Source organism: Melopsittacus undulatus, chromosome 19 (assembly GCF_012275295.1).
Source record: "Melopsittacus undulatus isolate bMelUnd1 chromosome 19, bMelUnd1.mat.Z, whole genome shotgun sequence".
NCBI classification, from domain to species: Eukaryota; Metazoa; Chordata; class Aves; order Psittaciformes; family Psittaculidae; genus Melopsittacus; species Melopsittacus undulatus.
In genome coordinates this window covers 1,217,268-1,231,658 of record NC_047545.1, presented here as the reverse complement: position 1 = coordinate 1,231,658, position 14,391 = coordinate 1,217,268, and the positions used below count along the sequence as shown (strand labels likewise).

General features: G+C 65.2%; 3 protein-coding genes across 5 annotated transcripts; 2 read left to right on the top strand and 1 right to left on the bottom strand.

Moving 5' to 3' along the window:
* Positions 1 to 571: 571 nt before the first annotated feature.
* On the top strand, positions 572 to 2,060 carry LOC117437223 (uncharacterized). The gene is made up of 3 exons (XM_034070908.1): positions 572 to 935; positions 1,336 to 1,827; positions 1,924 to 2,060. The coding sequence occupies exons 1-3, from the start codon at positions 572 to 574 to the stop codon at positions 2,058 to 2,060; spliced, it is 993 nt and encodes a 330-aa protein (XP_033926799.1).
* A 2,690-nt stretch (positions 2,061 to 4,750) lies between these two features.
* PLVAP (plasmalemma vesicle associated protein) lies at positions 4,751 to 7,293 on the top strand. Of its 2 annotated transcripts, none has more exons than XM_005139760.3 (6): positions 4,751 to 5,195; positions 5,547 to 5,637; positions 5,793 to 6,382; positions 6,676 to 6,784; positions 6,868 to 6,946; positions 7,033 to 7,293. In XM_005139760.3, exons 1-6 carry the CDS (start codon positions 4,818 to 4,820, stop codon positions 7,037 to 7,039), a joined length of 1,254 nt encoding a protein of 417 aa, XP_005139817.1. In that variant the 5' UTR covers positions 4,751 to 4,817; the 3' UTR covers positions 7,040 to 7,293. The 2 variants fall into 2 exon arrangements, with proteins under 2 accessions (XP_005139817.1, XP_030899766.1); XM_031043906.2 differs by having other exon boundaries at positions 4,818 to 5,195; positions 6,676 to 6,766.
* Positions 7,294 to 8,298: 1,005 nt separating this feature from the next.
* Positions 8,299 to 11,705, bottom strand: GTPBP3 (GTP binding protein 3, mitochondrial). 2 transcript variants are annotated; one of them, XM_034070828.1, is made up of 9 exons: positions 11,646 to 11,705; positions 10,685 to 10,920; positions 10,101 to 10,187; positions 9,809 to 10,017; positions 9,635 to 9,707; positions 9,408 to 9,551; positions 9,108 to 9,273; positions 8,740 to 9,018; positions 8,299 to 8,655 (listed from the first exon to the last, which is right to left on the bottom strand). In XM_034070828.1, the coding sequence occupies exons 1-9, from the start codon at positions 11,681 to 11,683 to the stop codon at positions 8,424 to 8,426; spliced, it is 1,464 nt and encodes a 487-aa protein (XP_033926719.1). In that variant the 5' UTR covers positions 11,684 to 11,705; the 3' UTR covers positions 8,299 to 8,423. The 2 variants fall into 2 exon arrangements, with proteins under 2 accessions (XP_033926719.1, XP_033926720.1); XM_034070829.1 differs by having other exon boundaries at positions 9,815 to 10,017.
* Positions 11,706 to 14,391: the final 2,686 nt, after the last annotated feature.

Here is a 14,391-nt window from a genome sequence, read left to right as displayed (position 1 = left end):
TCCCATCTGCTCACCATGGAGTGATGAACCTCCAGACACTAAGAGCTGTGTCCAGGGGGAGGGGGGACATGGCAGCGCTGTCCAGAGCTACTCTAGCTATAGAATCACAGAGTCATAGAATAGTTTGGGTTAGAAAGCACCTTAAAGCTCATCCAGTTCCAACCTCTGCCACGGGCAGGGAGTTGAGTGACCTTTAACCAAGTACCAATAAACCACTGTGATAATCCAGCGTTCTGTTGCTCCAGAACCTCGTGGGGAACCAAAGCCGCATCTCTGCTGCACTGGGGTCCAGAGGGTGCTGTGGCAGCCCCTTAGCATCCCCAACTGGACCCCAGCTGCATCCCTGCTGCTGTGTCCCAGGGCTGGGCACAGGGACAGAGCATCCTCCAGCACAAACAAGAGCTATTCTGGGCTGTGACCTGTGAGGAACCACAGCCCAAAGTGATGCTTGGGGAGAACAACCCACACACCACAATTACAGCAACACAGGCAGCGACCTGGGCTGGGGACACCGGCACAGTGCAGGCAGGCACAGCTGCAGCGGGCACACGGTCCCTGCTCCCCATCCGGCATGGACCCGGCAGTGCCCAGAGCCACGCTGAAGGTGCTGGCGCTGTGTGCGGCGCTGCTGGTGCTGGTGGCAGCGGTGACGGTGGCGGTGGCGGTGATGGTTTGGCGCTCCGAGGCACTGGGAAAGCTGCGGGGCTGCCGGGAGCGGGCGGCCAACGAGAGCCGGGAGCTTGGGAATGCTGTGGCCGAGCTGGAGCAGGAGCGAGCACGGATGCAGCGGGTGCAGGATGCGCTGCGCAGGGAGCTCGCCCAGGCCCATGGGGACAGCAAGAAGATCAATGGCAGCCTGGTGTCCTGCAGGGAGTGGGCGGTAGGTGCTGCTGGGAATGGGGACAGGAGGGTCCTCAGCCACCTGCATGCATGGGGTGAGTGGTCATGGGGTGGAGAGGGGGGTTCTGGGCTCAAGAGCAGGGTGATGCTTCATCCCTTGGGAGGGAGTTCACCCCAGCGCATGGGAAGCGCCAGCATTGATGGGAAGGATGCTGCAAGGTGGAAAGATGAGCCAGGCAAGAGGAGATTCAGCCCTGGGATGAAGGACCAGCAGCACCCCAGGGTGTGCAGCCACATTCATGCACGGAACACCCCAAAAGGGGAGCCCTGGTAGGTCCCAGTCCCTGAGCACAGCCCCAGTGCTGCCATGCCCCTGCCCATGTGCCTGTGCCTGCTCTGGGGCAGCTATTCTGAGCTGTGGCCGAGCTGCTCCGTGTATGTATAATTACCCCGTCCCAAGGAGCCAGTGCGGAGCTGCCATTCCTCTGCTCCCAGGTATTTTTAGCTGCAGCTTCAGCTGGGAAAGGGCCTGGCCCCAGAGCTGTGGCCACAGCCCGGAGGAAGAGCCGGTCCCACCGCCCTCCGGGTTCATCCGGCTGAACAATGGACCAGAGAGGCTGGAAAAGTGCTCCCGCTTCCCAGGGCTGGCGCCGGGCTGGGCACTGGGGAGCCCTGTCCCCTCCCAGGGATGCCATCCATGGGGACCTGGCTCTGTGTGCTCCAGCATCCTCCCCAGGCTCAGGCAGAGCCATCCCCACAGGGAAGAGGGATTTCCCCACACCCTCATCCCTACTCCTTCAACAAACACGGCTCCCAGGGAGCATGGGGACCGCCTGGGGACATGGGGTGGTGGTGAGAAGGGGCAGGACACTGCCCACCCTTGTCCCCAGGCCCGACTGGTGGCCAATGTGACAGCGCTGGGGCACGAGGTACTGGCCCTGCAGCGGGAGCGGGATGAGCTGGCCCGTGGCAAAGCAGCTCTGGAAGGTGAGCGATGTCCGATGGGAACGGGGGGCACAGGTCCCCCCTCACACACCACTGGGGACAAAGCGTGTTCCGGTGACGGTGCTGTCCCCATCGCAGGGGAGCTGGTGCGGGGAGAGGAGCGGGCGCTGGGGCTGCGGCAGCAGCTGGAGCAGGCGATGGAGCAGCAGCGAGCGCTGCGGGCACGCAGGGAGCGCTGCGAGGCGCGGCACAGAGACCTCGAGGCTGCGCTGTAAGGTCCCTGTTCCCCAGCATGGGGGACCTCAGTGCATCCCATCACCCCCAACCAGCCTGACCCTATACGCGGCTCCGTGTCCCTGCAGGAGGGACTACGCGGCCCAGGTGGATGCTCTGCGGCGGCAGGGGAGGACCCGAGCGACCGGGCGCAGGTGCCCCCAGCCCCGGTATTCCTGCATGGCTGGGGGGAGGACACGCAGCCCGGGGGGGGATTCACCCTCCGGGATGTGCCAATAGCAGCCGTGTCTCGGGGGGAGCAGGGACTCACTCACCTCCCTCCCCTCTCCTGCAGGAAGGGCTGAAGTGCCGCAGCCCCCAGACCCCCTCCCTGATGGGGGTTTGGGGCTGGGGCCCCCCACCCGCTGAGCCCATCACTGCCGGTCTCACAGCAGCCTTTAGCACTGGGACCCAGCAGCCGCTCAGCCCCGGCCACTTCTGACCAGCACCAGCGCATCCAGATGAAGTGGGGTGGGGGGGTGGTCACTGTGTGTCCTGACCCCACCGTGTGTCCCGATCCAGCCATCTATCCTGATCCAGCTGCCTGCCATATGTCATGGTGATCCCACCGTCTCCCGAAGCCACCACATCCTGATCCAGCTGCCTGTCCTGAAGCTGTTGTGTGTCTCGATGCCACCATGTCCCAGTGCCACCGCACATCCTGATCCTGTTGTGTGTCCCAGTACCAGGACCGGAGCATGGGATCACCCAGCTTTTTGCACAGAGCTTTAGCTCAACCACTGACTCCTTGGAGCTGCTTTAATCAGCTCCAGGGTTTAACTCTATGTTCTCAATGCATTCCAGAAACTGGGAAGATTGGGCAGGGGTTTGGGCAATAAAGGCTGCTCTGCTCCCTGAGATGCTCTCCCCAGGCCCTGCTCAAGCACCACACACACCCCAGGGCTTTAACTGGGCTCTGCCACCACTGGTGCTACAGGGGACCCCAGAGTCACACTGGGAGTCCCCTGCCGGTGACACAAGGAGGTGGGAATGGGGGAACATTCCCAGGATCTTTGGTCTGCTTTGAAGAAGGTTTCCAGGAAAGTTGCCGATTTTCCTGCTGCCGCCGCCACCATATCCTGTGCAGAGGGCAGGCAGGCTGAACGCAGGCATCCGGCCTCCTCCTGCTGCACTTCCCATGGGACATCACCCCTGTGCCCCCCGGCTTTCCAGGGAAGGGCTGCAGAGCCTGCGATTGAGGCACCAGCCCCATTCCCGCACCCGGGATCCGGCAGTGCCAAAGAACCTCAGCCCCGCAGTGATTTGGGATGGGGAGGACAAGCAAGCGCAGCCATTCCCATCATTTCCAATGGGGAGGGTTAATGATAATGGAGAACTAATAGGGAAATGGGGCAGAGGGAGGGTCTGCAGCGCCAGGGGATGGTGGGTGCCCATTGGGGGTCACTGGTGAGCCCAGGAGGCTATGGGAGTCCTTGGGATGATGCTGGAGCATCCAACCGGCCATGGTGCTGGGGGTCCGGCCGAGCCCCGGCAGTGGGAGCGGGGGGGGCAGGGGGTGACTCACCGTTATTTGCAGCTCAGGAAGGAAACAGCAGTAGCCGTGAATGGATCCAGGCCTGACACCATCCCGGCCATCCCAGACACTTCCCGGTCCCCAAGGAGCGCGGTGCAGCCGGGAGGCAGGAAGCAGTGAGCGGCTCGGGGTCAGCGCCGGCACAGCCCTGGCCAAGCATCCTGCCGAGCCGGGGGGGTCTGGGCACATCCCAGCGCCCTGGGGGTGGGCACAGGCTGGAAATGCCCATGGCTGGGACCCCACCATGGTCCAGCTCAACCCGGACCCCTCACCTGTGGTTGTGGGTGCTGAGGGTTGGACAGGCACCCAGTGCTGCCTGTGCCCACTGCCACCCCTTTTCCCCCCCTCAATGTCCCCAAGCCAGCCCGCACCACAGGCTCTCCCCTCAGCTTGGTGGGGGCACCCCAGGTTTGGAATAGGACAGAGGAGACAGCTCCAACCCTATGGCTCTTTCCATTCATGCTCAGCTGGTCTAAGTCACTGTGGCAGCTGTGGGGGTTTATCCTCACATGGGGCCAGGGCCACCAGTGCCCCACACGGAGCTTGGCTCAGCAGTCTGCACATCTGGCTGTGCCCAAGGGCATGGACAGGTCTGGATTTGAACCTTGCTCCCCTCCATCCACTGCTCTGCCCAGCACAGATGTCCCTGCGCAGGGATCGGGATCAGGAGCTGGATGGTGGCTCTACAGTGTGACAGCACCCATGGGTGCCCCTGCCACAGGTTCCCACCCCAGCCTAGGGCCACCCTACCTGCGATCCGGGCCTGGCCCCATCCTTCCCTGTGAGGTGCAGGAGAGGACACAGAGCATCAGCCCCCGTGTGCCACCAACCCAGCGGTGATCCATGTGCCACCATCCACAAGGACACAGCACCAGGACCAACCCAGAGCAGGATCCTCCTCCATCACCCCACCAGCAAGTGCTGGCAGCCGCATCCCACCCTGCCTACCCTGGGGACTCATCCAGGGGCATCCCAGCCATGGTGACGGCTATTCTGGGACAAGAACTGGTCCCTGCCCGTTAGCAACAGCAACAATTGTCCTCTCGCAAACAGAAGCTGCATCGTGATAACGTGGCCGGTCGGGAGCATCCGGAGAGGCAGGAAGGAGCCCGGCAGAAGGAAATATTCACTGGAGCAATATAAACACGGCATCGGGAGAAGGCTCCTCCCCGGCTTGGCATAAACCAGACTGCCCCAGGCTCGGGGTGCGCAGAGCACCGGTGGGATGGAGAAGAGCAGCTACCCCATGGCCAAGTTCGGTGTGGAGGCCAAGGAAGTGATGCCCAAGCGGGACTGTGGGTTTTACATGAAGTACATCTTCCTCTTCACCTCCCTCATCCAGTTCCTCATCATCCTGGGGCTGGTGCTGTTCATGGTGTACGGCAACGCACAGGCGGGCACCGACACGCACCTCCGGCTGTTGGAGGAGCAGCTCCAGGATCGCTACAGCAAGATCATCACCCTGGGCGAAAGGAACATCAACCTGACCCGCACGCTCAATGCCACCCTCAAGGAGAAGCAGAACCTGCAGACCCTCGCCCAGAAGGTGCAACGGGAGCTGGAGAAGTGCAACAGCTCCCAGACTCCCAACCCCATCCCCAAGGTGAGCACACATCCCTATGGCAAAGCCCCCCGGTGGGTACCAGGAGCAGCGCCACCCGAGGACCCACAGGCTTCAGCAGGGATGGACGGCAGGGTGATGGGGCAGAGCCTCTGGTGATGCCGAATTGCCCTCCACAAGTCTCCGGGGGGGTCTCAGCTGCTGCTCTAGGGGGGGTTCCAACCTTGCAGCCCTCCTCACCCTCATCCTGCTCCTCATCCTCTTCCTTCTCTTCCTCATCCTCCCCAGCCCCAGCAGCTCCCAGTGCTCTCAGCAGTGCCTGGGGAGGGGGAGGCACTGGGCAGGCTGGGGGATGTGTTTTAACCGACCCTCCTCTTCCTCACCCTTCTTCAGCTGCAGGAGATGATGAAGATCATCTTCTACCAGAAGACGAAGCTGGATGAGTGCCACATGACTATCGGCCTCATCAACGCCAGCTGCAGCAGTAAGGAACCCCCCCACCCTGGGTACCCCCTACACCCCTTAGGGACCCACTGCAGGACAACAGCACCCATGGGTGTTCCCCCGAGGTGTGGGGTGGGATGGGGGGCAGGGAGGGGAAGACCCACACACCCCAACCCCACACATCCCCCTCTACAGCCGATAAGGTGCTGCTGAGGAGCCAGCTGGACCAGGCAGCCCAGGCCAGGAAGGAGCAGGAGGAGAACTGCCGCAAAGAGGGGGCTCTGCTGAGTAAAGCCACAGCAGAGCAGGAGAGCTGCCAACAGGAGCTGCGCAGCAGCCAGAGCCTCCTGGAGTCCACCCAGCACAACCTGGAGCTGCGTAAGCAGGAGTGCAGCACCCTGAGGTCCGAGGTCAGGTACTCCTTCCAGCACATCAAGGAGATGCTCAGCCCCTACAGCTGCACCGCGGTCCACGACCAGCTCAACTGGCTGACACAGCACACGGAGAGGCTGTTCCTCTGGCAGCAGGACCGGGACACCAACTACGTGGGGAAGAGCGTGTGCAAGGTGAGCCTGAGCCTGTGCCAGCAGAACTGCTCCAGGGAGAAGCAGGAGCTGGAGAAGCGGCTGCAGGGCAGCGAGAAGCAGCTCAAGGAAGGGCAGGAGGAGAAGAAGAAGCTGCTGGCAGAGAAGGAGCAGCTCAGCAAGGAGCTGGAGGAGAAGAGCAAAGCGGCCGCACAGGCTTGGTACTTCAAGGACCAGCTCAGCATCTGCATGGGTGCCAAGGTGAGGATGCTGGGGACATCCCTGGCACCAGGGGTCTTTGCTGTGTGTGTGTCCACCTTTCTCCCTGCACAGCCACAAGAGGCTGCAGCACCCTCAGGTCCCCTTCACCCCAGGGTGCTGTGGCAGCAGGGACAGCACTGATGGCCTCCAGCACCCTCAGGTCCCCTTCACCCCAGGGTGCTGTGGCAGCAGGGACAGCACTGATGGCCTCCAGCACCCTCAGGTCCCCTTCACCCCAGGGTGCTGTGGCAGCAGGGACAGCACTGATGGCCTCCATCCGCTCTCCTCCACAGATGGACACCTTCTTTGACATCACAGGCTCCCGGGTGCGGCCGGGACCCTTTGCCAGCACAAGCAGCCTTGTGGATGCTCTGCGGAACCAGGGTATCTTTGGGAATATGGGTGAGTTGTGGGGGGGTGATGCTGTGGGGGGCCCCCCTCCCTCCTGGTACCCAGCCTGGCTCAGGGCTGCTCCATCCCACCAGGCAAGATCAACACGGAGGAGATCCAGCGCTCGGTGCAGAAGATCATGGAGCAGTACACGTCCACCCTCAAGATCCCCAGGTGAGGGGACTGGTGCGGGACCTCACTGAACTGGGGAGATACTGGGGGGGGAGCAGCACTAGGGTCTGATCCTGCTCTCTCCGCAGCGGCTAACAGCAGAGCAGCACATGGATCGCAGCAGTGAGGGGCTCCGGGACCAGCCCAGGCAGCGCTTCCCGCAGCACAGATGGCAAATCCTGGCCGGGAGTGAGCAGGAAGCCCTTGGCCATCCCAACCCCAGTGCAGTGGGAGCTGGGGCCACCTTTCCCTGTGTCCCTGTGCTCATCCCATCCCACATTCTCACCTCCCCCTGCATGTACTTGGCAGCTGTAAATAGAGCCAGCCCTGAGCACCGATGCTGCTCACCACACAGTGCCTGGATGCCTGCGAGCGGGATGCAGAGGCCATGGCCAGGATGGGGAGTGGGAACATCCCGTCCCGGCTCCACATTCCCCTATGGGGCGGGAAGCGTGCAAGGCCGAGCGGACGGGAAGCTCTTGGCAGCCTCATCCTGCCCCAGAGCCCCCTGGCTCCCCCAGGCCACAGTGGGGCCCTGAGGAATCTCCGCCTGCCACTCGCTGATTTATGGCCCTGCTTCCATCTCCTTCCTGTTGAAAGAGCCTTTCCTGCCGGCCGGGATGCCCGCACGCCATCCCCTGCCAGCACACACAGCTCCCAGCAGGGCCCATTCCCATCTCCATCCCCAGCCAGCACCCCCAGCTCACATTCGGCCCCCCAAAGTCCCACGTGGATCCCCCAAACAAGATCCATCCTGGGATACGGGCAGCAACATGCTCCTGCTCTGTTCCGCTGCCCAAGGATGGGGACAGCACCAGTGTGGGAACTGGGGTGCTGGAGGGGCTCCCCCCATGTCCCAACTGCTGGGACCTGCTCGCTGCCAGAGGATCCCCTGGAGCTCCACTACAAATAAACTGGTAGCAGGAGGCACTTGCAGAGCTCAGGAGCCCCAGAGGAGGGGGTGGGAGCACAGGGGGACCCCAAGGAGCACCCCATCTTTGCAGAGCCCAAAGCTACCACCTGGGTGCAAGAGCTGGAGCTGAACCCAGGGGTGTCCCGGATTCCTTCGCTGATTCCCAGGGCTGGGGGGTACTTGGGGGGCAGGGATGGACCCCACCAGGATGCCAAGCCCCACATTTGCCATGCTGTGATGCCCCAGGGGGGAAGCCTGAGGTGGCTTTTCCCTTCCAGCCACTCCAGCTCCTTGTTTATCCTCCTGGCCAGGAAACGCAGCCTCTCCCAGTGTGTTTTTCCATGTCTGGGGCTCGGGATGCGCTCCCCCCAGCCAGGAAAACGCCAGAGCCCGGCATGGGAACGCCGAGCTCCGCAGCCACCAGGGACAAGGGATGGGGAAGGACGCCAGAGCCACAAAAGGCACCATGGTTTAATGCCAGCCTGGAGCTCAACAGAGCGCAGGTCCTCCACGCCGGCGGCACCGGAGCCGGCAGCACCGCAGCCAGGGACCCCCATGTCGTGCTCCTCACTTGCCAACACAGAAGTCCCTGAAGATGATGTCGAGGACGTCCTCGGTGCTCACGTGCCCGGTGATGCTGCCCAGGTGCCTCCGTGCCAGCCGCAGCCGCTCAGCTGCCAGCCCCAGGTCGCTCCGGCGCTCCTGGCTGTACTGCACCAGTGCTGCCATGCACTGGCGCAGGTGGAGGCTGTGCCGGCCCTGGGTCAGGCTGGGCGAGCCCGAGAGGGGGTCTCCACACCTTGGGCAGGAGGATAAAGGGATTGGAGCACCCACCGGAGCCGGGTGGGGTGGGGGGGGCCCCCCGCGTACCCCATATACTCACAGCCGCGCCAGCTCCTGTGCCAGCAGTGCCAGGAGGTGGTCGAGCCCCTCGCCCGTCTTGCAGGAGAGGAAGGTGATGGGGGGCAGGGGGTGTCCTTGGGCGCAGGCAGCACGCAGGGACCCCCCGTTTCCCTTCAGGAGATCGGCCTTGTTGAGCACCAGGATGCAGGGGGTGGAAGGGGGAGGCTGCAGGGACCCCAGCGCAGCCCCCAGCCCCACCGGCTCGGTGGGCACAGCCGCGGCGTCCAGCACAGCCAGCACCAGGTCTGCTTCCTGCAGCCTGAGAGGGGGACACAGGAACAGGGTAGAGCAAGGGGCCATATCCTGCCCCCTCGGAGCCACCCCCAGCCCGGACGCCCCCATCCTCACCGGTCCCGAGCACGGCTGACCCCCTCCTGCTCCACGGGGTCGGTGGCATCGCGGAGCCCGGCTGTGTCGCTCAGCACCAGTGGGTAACCACCAACGTTCAGGGCCACCTCCACCACGTCCCGTGTTGTCCCTGCCACCGGTGACACGATGGCTGCCGGACGCTGGCCTGAGGACACACACACGGTGCAGGGCTCAGGGGGTGACAGCAGGGAACCCTCCCCAGGCCCCCCTGGAATGGGGACCCCTGGAATAGCTGCTGTCCCCATAAAGGGGGACCCTCGCCCCCCGCACCCCACTCACACAGCAGGTTGAGTAGGCTGCTCTTGCCCACATTGGGGGGGCCGGCGATGACAGCGTGGACGCCCCCCCGCAGAAGCTCCCCCCGGCGCCCATCCTGGAGGTGAGAGCCAATCTCCTGCTCCAGCGCCCGCACGGTGGCATCCACTGCAGGGAGAGACCAGGAATCACATTGGGAAGAACATGGATGGGGAGTCCCAGCCCCTGCCCTGTTCCCTGCGACTCCTCACCTTGGGACAAGACCTCTTCCTCCACGTTGTCATCCTCACTGAAGTCAATATAGGCTTCAAGGTGGGCGAGAGCCTGCGGAGCAGGGAAGAGGTTGCTCGGTGGGGACAGCCCAGCACCATGTCCTCACTGCGGGATGCAGGCAGGCGGATGGGACCCTAACCCTAACCCAACACCTGTACCTGGGTGAGGGTCTCGCTCCAGCGCTGGTAGAGCCGGCCCAGCTCCCCCTCCATCTGCCTCAGCGCCTGCCTCCGCTGCGCCTCGGTCTCGGCACGGATGAGGTCCCCCAGCCCCTCGGCCGCCGTCAGGTCCAGCTTCCCACGCCGGAACGCTCGGCGCGTGAACTCCCCGGGCTCGGCAGGACGCAGGCCGGGCAGGGTCCCTGCCGGCCCCATGGTGAGCCCCGAGATGGGGGTACCCCCCCCGAGGGGACAGCAGGGACAGGATGGATGGGGGGAGCCTCACCCAGCGCCCGCAGCACCCCGCTCACCACTGCCGGCCCCCCGTGCACGTGCAGCTCAGCACAGTCCTCCCCAGTGAAGCTCTGTGGTCCTGTGTAGGGATGATGCTTGGGTGGGCTCTGATGCACCCCATCCCCTCCTGTCCCATGGTGTGCTTTAACCTCACAGGGGATTTTGGGGGGGCTCAAGGGAGAACCCCCCACCCCCCAGTAACCAGCCCAGGGAGGTTGTGAATGCTCCATCCCTGACAGTGTTCAAGGCCAGGTTGGATGAAGCCTTGGGTGCCATGGTTTAGTGTGAGGTGTCCCTGCCCATGGCAGGGGGGTTGGAACTGGATGATCTTGAGGTCCTTCCCAACCCTGACTATTCTATGATTCTACATAGGATTGATGCAAAGGGGTCACCAGGACCATCCCCATTGGCATCTGCGTTCAGCCCTCTACATGGTGCTGGGGAAACCAAACGGGGCTGAGCCCTGGCAGTGCTGGGCACCAACCCCCCCCCCAGGCACCGATCCCCCCACTAAGCCCTGAGACCCCACATGCGCCCTGGGCCCCCCCAGGCACCGAGCCCCGATGCTCTGCGCACCTTGGAACCAGACAACGAGGCCACGGTCGAGGGTCTCCCCGGTGCCGGGGTCCCGGATGCGCCGCAGGGCCAGGACCCGGGGCGGGGGCAGCGGGGGCCGCCCCGTGAGGCTCTGCAGGGCCCCGCGGCTGCCGGGGCCGCTGGTCCGGATCACGGCCACCCCGCACCGGCCGTGCCCCGACGACACGGCGAAGATGGTGTCACCCCAGGCCGAGGAGCAGAGGCGCTGAGCACACCTGCGGCAGGGCAGGCAGCACGGAGAGGGGTGCGGGAGGGGGGGACCCCATGCACACCCCCCGGACGGGACAGAGGAGGGGGGGCACCCCATGCACACCCCCCGGACGGGACAGAGGAGGGGTCACCCCATGCACACCCCCGTACGGGACAGAGGGGGGAGCACCCCATGCACACCCCCCCTACGGGACAGAAGAGGGGTCACCCCATGCACACCCCCCCTACGGGACAGAGGGGGTACAGGGGTGGGGGGCACCCCATGCACACCCCCCGGACGGCACAGAGGAGGGGTCACCCCATGCACACCCCCCCTACGGGACAGAGGGGGGGCAGGGGTACCCAACCACACCGCGCACATCCACCCCCGGCCAAGACCCTGCGCACCCCACAGACCCAAGGGGGCTCCCACCGGACCCTGAGCGCAAACCCTTCCCTCTGCCCCCCCAGAAGCCAGGGGTGCAGGGTGCACCCCAGCGTGCCCGGGGCAGGCAGCAGAATGCAGGGGTGCACCCCCTCTCCCCCCACAGCTCGTCCTAAAGGTGCAGCCCCCTCCGTGCACCCTCACCCCCTTGTTTTGGGGTGCATCCTCCCAGAGGCACTGGGGGCACCCCCCTCTCCCTGTGCACCCCTGCTACAAGGAGACACCCGCACTGCCCGTGCCCCCCCCCCCCCCCCGGTACCCCGAGCTCCCTGCACCCCTCTTTGACCCCCCCCCCGGGGTCCCAACCTGCGCCCCGCCGCGCTCAGCGCCCTCCGCAGCGCCATGAGTCCCCTCCGCTCTGCCCGCACCCCGCGGGGGCTTCAGCGCAGGCGCCTCGCACCGCCCGTCTGCGTGCGTTGATTGGTCAGAACGCTACCAGGGGCGGGATCTATGCCTGGATCCCTTTTCTGATTGGTTAACGGGTGGCCATGACACCGCGCAGCCTGAAGCTGTGCAGGAACCATCGCTTCCGCCCGGGCGCGGGTCCCTTCTTGTTCCCTCCCGTTCCCTCATGTTCCCTGCCCGTTCCCTGCCCGTTCCCTGCCCGTTCCCTCCCGTTCCTGCCCATTCCCTCCCGTTCTCTGCCCGTTCTCTGCCCGTTCCCTCCCGTTCCTGCCCGTTCCCTGCCCGTTCCCTGCCCATTCCCTCCCGTTCCCTGCCCTTTCCCTCCCGTTCCCTCCCGTTCCCTCCCGTTCCCTGCCCGTTCCCTCCCGTTCCCTGCCTGTCCCCGCCGGGCTGCAAACCCCTCTCTCCCCCCGCCCTCTCGGCCCCCCCGAGGGGTGCAGACAATCGGGGTACAGCGCCCCCCCCCCCCCGGGGGTCCCCCCGGTTATTGCTGTGCTTCTCTGTGGGTGCGGGGCCACAGACTCGCCACCCCTGGCTGCACCCTCAATAACCCTCAGAGCCCTGAGGTGGGGGTCCCCGTATCCAGAACCCCCCATGCCCCATCCCTTTCTTACCCCCTGCTCTGCACCGACTCTGGTCCCTGTCCCCTTTGCCCTCAGGAGCACTTGGGATCTTTGGGACCCTCCTGTTTTGGGGGTCCTCAAGCTGGGCAATCCACACCCCCCCCCCCCCCGCGAAGTGGCTGAGCCCCAACTCCGCACCCAGCCAAGCTCTTGGGACACCCCCATATCCCTGGATCAAACCCGGCAGCCGGAGCCGGCGCTGACCCTGGGATGTGGGATCCCACAAACCACCCCCCCAGCCGCCCGCTGCTCCGTGAACCATAGAGATGTTCTCCAAGCAGCGTCAGGCGACATTCCCACTCCCCATCCTGCTTCCCATCCCAGCCATAGGATGCAGGACCCCATCCCTGTCTCCATCCAGGACACACAGCCTGGGGGGGGGGGGTTTGAGGCAGCCAGCCGGGAACAGGGGTCGGGGTACGAGCAGCCATGACAATGGGGTTCCCCCTACTCTGGGGGAGTCTTTTCCTGTGATCCCCCCAAATATCGGCTCAGGTTGCAGCGGTTTGGGGGTTGCTGGGGCCGGGGAGGGCTGCGGGCGGTTGCAGTGGCGGGGGGGGACGGGGGGACGGGGGGGACGGCCATGCAGACAAAGGCAGGGAGGAGCGAACAGCAGCATGGCCGGGATGCTGGCAGGGATGCAAGCAGGGATGCTGGGATCAAGCAGGGATGCTGGGATCAAGCAGGGATGCTGGAATCAAGCAGGGATGCTGGAATCAAGCAGGGATGCTGGAATCAAGCAGGGATGCTGGGATCCCAGGGATGCTGGATGCCTCCTCCTCTGCTAAATCCTACAGACACCCCAAAACCTCCCCCAGATTCCCTCTGCCCTGTAGACCAGGGATGAGGGATGGGAGCACAGAGCATCAGCAGGAAACAGGCCAAGCTCTGGGGCTGGGGGGTCTCTCGAGGGGGTTTGGGGCATTGGGGTGTCCCCCTCCCCATGCCTCAAGGCTCCAGGGCAGGTCCCAGGAATCCCCATCCTGGGGTGCAGAAGCTTTTCCTTGAGCCACCCATAGCCCCCCCCCCAGCTCTTAGTGCCTCAGCCCCCTCCTCACCCAACCTCACGGGGGTCCCAGGAGGCTCTTGTGGGGGTTTGGGACCGACTGAAAGGGGATGGGGTCACCCAGTGCCCAGCTGAGACAGGGCCCATGGCCAGGCCTGGCCTGGGAGAGGTGCCAGCCTGTGCCCCCCCCCACCAGCTGCCGGGGGAGGGGACAGCTCCTTGTGGCACCGCTCTCAGTGCTGGCATCCAGCCCCTGCCCCAGAATAGCAGCGGGTGTGCGGAGCGAGGGGGGGGGACACAAGCGGGACCTGGCACAGGGGTACCCGCACCCCAGTGCCCACCCTGCCAGGGGCTCAAAGGGGGGGCTGCGCTGACCCCCAGGACCCGCAGGGTGGAGAGTTCCCCCCCCCCCCCCCCCCCCAGAGTGAGGGGTCCGGGCTGGGGAAGGGAGGGGGGAGACAGAGGAGAGCTACCGAAATACCAACGTGCGGCCCCGCTCGGGTTACGGCCCCCCCTCCGGTTACCTCCCCCCCTCCGGTTACCACCCCCCCCCTCCGGTTACCACCCCCCCCCTCCGGTTACCTTCCCCCCCCGCTCCCCCTGAGCGCTCCAGTGAACAGGAGGGGGGGAGGTCTGGGGGTTGGGGATGCAGGGGACAGCTCCGGGGGGGGATGATGGGGATGTGGGGCAGTCCCGGGGTGGGCAAATGGGGATGTGGGGCACTGACGGGGGGGTGGGGATAACGGGGACATGTGTCAGTCCCCGGGGTACGTGAGGACACTGGGCTCCGGGGGGGATGCTCCGTGCCCCGGTCCCGCAGAACCACCCCACGGGGCGCGGCCGGACACGCGTGGCCGGTACGACCGGCGCAGACAATTAAAGGGGCCGGGAACGCAGCGCTCCGCTCCGCCGCCTTTGTCCCTCCTCCCGCCCGGCCCCGGTGGCGGCGGCGGCGGCGGCGGCAGCGGCTCGGGTGGCACCGGCGGCACCGGCCCCGAGCCCGGAGCCGCAGCGGCCT